General features: G+C 48.9%; 1 protein-coding gene across 1 annotated transcript in view; it reads left to right on the top strand.

Moving 5' to 3' along the window:
* Positions 1-1,357, top strand: part of ITPRIP (inositol 1,4,5-trisphosphate receptor interacting protein) — a 1,677-nt gene extending 320 nt beyond the window's left edge. Inside the window, exon 1 of the mRNA XM_009875099.1 lies at positions 1-1,357. This exon is cut by the window's left edge and continues 320 nt beyond it. Within this exon, the coding sequence (XP_009873401.1) occupies positions 1-1,357 (1,357 nt within the window).
* Positions 1,358-3,935: the final 2,578 nt, after the last annotated feature.

Genomic DNA, 3,935 nt, shown 5'->3' with positions numbered 1-3,935 from the left:
GCTGATCGAGCTCTGGAGGCAGGATTTCCAGGAAGGGAATTGGCAGGACACAGGAGGAGAAGAGGATGACATGGCTGTCCTGGGGAAAGCATTTAAAGGAGTGGCCCTCCCTGACAAGGCCGTCTTGGCCAGTTTCTATGAGAAGCGCATCCTGGCTACCACTGGAGACATGGCCAGGATGCGGGAGATGGTGGAAGGCTTTGCAGATGACCTGCTGGAGGCTTTGAGAAGTGTCTGTAACCGGGACGCTGACATGGAAGTGGAGGACTGCATGGGTGTGGGGAGCATGTATGAGAATTGGAGAGTGCGTAAACCTTTTGTCTGTGATCTTGTAGTGCCTTTCGCCCCCCCAGAGCCATACTGTTTCCGGTCCCAGATCTGGTGCTCTGGTGACTCTTTTCCTCCAGATGAACAAGGTTATGGCACCATCAAGGTATGCAGGGCAGGTGAGGATGCAACAGGTTGCATCTGTGACAAGACTAAACTAGGGGAAGATATGCTGTGCCTTCTCCACAGCCAAGCCAATACTACCAGGCCCAGCAGTGAGATGGAAGACCTTCTGTGCTTCAAAAATACTCAGTATCTGGATGCCAACCAAGTCATGAAGTGGTTCCAGCTTGCGGTCACCAAGGCCTGGAACAGAATCTCCCATAAGTATGAATTTGATCTCTCCTTCAGCCTCCTGGATTTGCCAGGAGCTCTAAAGATAAAATTTAGATCAGGAAAATCGATTGCCTTCAACCTCACCCCTGTGGTGCAGTATGAGAACTCTGATGTTTACTTCATCTCTCATTTCCCTCGGAGTGGCCTGGCAGCAGACCTCCCCTCCACCACTCACTGGTTTCTCACCTTTGCAGTGTATGAGAGGAGGTTTATCCAGCTGGTCTCCAAAGCACTGCCTGCCAACGCATGCCATGTCAGCTGCCTTCAGATCCTTGCCTTCCTCCATGGGAAGCAGTGCAGCCTCACAGGTCCAAGCGGGCTCACCAACTACCACCTGAAGACAGTGATGCTGCACCTCCTGCAGGCACGTCCCAGTCAAGACTGGGCCCCAGAGAAGTTGGAGGCTCGTCTACAGGACATGCTGAAATTCCTGGAGAAATGTTTGCATGAAAAGAAGCTCTACCATTTCTTCATTGGCAATGGGAAGGTACCAGCAGAGCTGGGCTTTCCCATCATCTTCCAGAGGGCTGAGCCTCTTAATCTTTTTCGTCCCTTTGTGCTACACAGGGATGTTTACAGGAAGACAGTGGACACATTCCATGAGATGCTCAGGAACACGTCTGCACTGATAAATGAGTACACAGTGCACATTCCCCTTGCACACACCAATGGGATCCGTAAAGAATCCCTTTAACCAAAGCCAGCAGGAAAACACTTGTTCCTCTAAGCAGAAGTCCAGAGGGCTGCTTTCTGAAACCTCCTGGAGACAGCTGACTTTGCCAGTACAGCTTCTTGTCTGCAGCTGAACCTGTCCTGGGTCATGGTTTCTGCAGTAAGGGAAAGGGGATGGGGGGAGGATTGGGACAAACTGGAAGACATGGTGTAAAAGTAAGTTGCTGTTCCACTGGTGTGCTGGCTGTGTTTTAATTCAGCTAAGAATATATTTTTCTATTGTGCTTCAGTCATACTACAGTGGTGGTAAGCAAAAAATATGACTAATTTTATTCAGATGCCTGCAATGCAAATGGTGGTGGTAGCCAAATACTTCATTTCCTTTGGAAGGGGAAGATAAGAAAAAGGTGGAGGAATAAGAGCCAGGATCTTGGAATCACAGGAACCTGTTTGCCTGCAGGAGCAATGCAACTGGAAAGCACAATGTAAGACTCGGTGCTGATGTGGAAAGGAGGAGGGTCATGCACAAGATCTGGACTGGATGGAGATCCTTAAATCAACCACAGCTCTAATAAAAAGGGAGCTGTAGTTATTAAAAAAAAAAAAATCCTTCTTGATAGGACTTGAAGCAATAGTTTAAAGGGTTTGTCCTGTCCTTCAGAAACACCTCTGTATGTTTCTTCTGTACGCAGAGCAGACAGCAGGGTCTGTGGCTTCAGACCATTTAATTCGAGTCTTCCATTTTCTTCACGGTAACATGGATAGGGGGTTATATTCCTGACCATTTTCCATGGATAAATGGACAGGAACCTTATTTATCTTAGATAAGAGAGAAACACTGTTATTAGATTCTGGTGTTTTGGTTAATTTGTTTGTTGTCCTTACCTTGGGGCAGCAAGGCTGAGAACAGCCAAGGCAGAAAGGACTGCCACAGGTTTTGCTTTCAGAAAAGCAGCAGTTCTCCAAAATTACCCTATAATGAAGCCAATCTCAGCAGTCTGGCAGCAGGAGGAAACAGTCAACCTCCAAATTAGAGTGTGACTCTCCCAGCATGGTTTTAATGAGGCCAAGGCCAGCAGGATGGCTCTGAGTTAGGAGGAGGGGATGAAGGAGGTGCACATGTAGCAGAGCTTGACAGTGCTGTCTCTGCAGCTGCCTTGTGGTCTGTGTCACATCCCTTCTGCTCCCAGATACCCAGGCAAAAGCTGCCAAAAGCCTTTGTATAGGGTCTCCTCAACCCTTTCAAAGGCTGCTGCTCTAATGAGGCTCTGAGGAGCTGCTCCGAGCAGACTGTGATTTGCTGAGCCAGGAGCGCAATGGGGAGATGACAGCTTCCGCAGGCTTTCAAGCCAGGGTCGAATCTCGAGGCGTGTGCTAAAAACCCAGTGCAGAAGTGGAGATGCCTGAACTCCTGGGAAGCAGCATAGTAGTGCCATTCCAGTGAGCTGCTCAGCCCTGGTGAGGTGGCTTTGGTGGAGGAGAGGGCTCAGTAGCTCCTTACATGGGAACCAAGCCAGGGCCTCAGTGTGGATCTGCCTTGTGCTGGTCCTGGAGGCCTGGCCTCCAGTGCTAAGGGGCCTTTCCTACCACTTTCTTAGACTAGGATTTCCTGCTATGTTTTACACTAGGGCCTCTCTGATCTTGTTTACAAGGGGGTAATTTTTCTGGGTGGTGGGACCCATCAGGGATAATATTACCACAACTCCACAGGTCTCTTTTTATCAATCCTCTCTATTATGTGCATCGGAGAGAAGACTGATTCTTGTATCTCTACTAGAGACAGCATACAGCATGAGGCTTATTATCCATCCTGCTGATAGACAAACTCTCCATAGGCATGTCCTCTGCTGCCTTTTCCAGGTAAAAAACATTTCACCACCTCCTTGATGTCTGCTTTGTCTGCCCCTCCACCAGCACGGAACATTTAATGAACAAAGGCACCGAAAGCTCTAACTCTTGTTTCTGGTTTTTAAAAAAGCACAGGTGGGCACAGGCAACTCTGCTCAAATTGTTGCTCCCCTTGCTTTTTATCATCACCGCTATAGGGTGGTTAAGTAATATTTCTGAGCAGAAAGTAAGGGGTACAAAGCAAAATAGGAGAGAAGCAGCTGGTGGGTAATGTCAGAAGGAAAGAGCCTTGGATCATCAGTTCTTGCTTCAGCACCTGTGGTGATGAGTGCTTGTGAGACTGCCAGGGCTGGCAGAGCAACAGGGCACAACTAATTGCTAATGCTAACGAGTGCTGTAAGCCCCTGGCTTTCATTAGTACAACCAAGCAAGCCTTCCCCAGTCCGAAAGAGGGCAGGAGCAGTCTCAGGGCACATGGGAAGCAGGTAGCAAGTGAGAAGCAGAGGTATGGGGAGGGTGGGTGAATACTGGAGCCTGGAGGCCACATTGGAAGCTGTGTAAGTTGTTTGCAGGTGCAAGCAATTTGGGTTTTATCTGCCCAGGTTTACTGCACGGTGCCTGTAGCAGATGCAGCTTTGCATGGGCTGCTGGCAGGCAGGTCATGCTGAAGCAGTCGTGGTCAGAGTTGCTTCTAAATATGTTCCCAGCCCAGCGAGAAAGAAAAACTTCTCTGCCTTTTCCTGTCAGGAGTC

This window comes from Apaloderma vittatum, unplaced genomic scaffold (assembly GCF_000703405.1).
Source record: "Apaloderma vittatum isolate BGI_N311 unplaced genomic scaffold, ASM70340v1 scaffold8418, whole genome shotgun sequence".
Taxonomy (NCBI): Eukaryota; Metazoa; Chordata; class Aves; order Trogoniformes; family Trogonidae; genus Apaloderma; species Apaloderma vittatum.
This window is presented reverse-complemented; position numbering and strand designations above follow the sequence as displayed.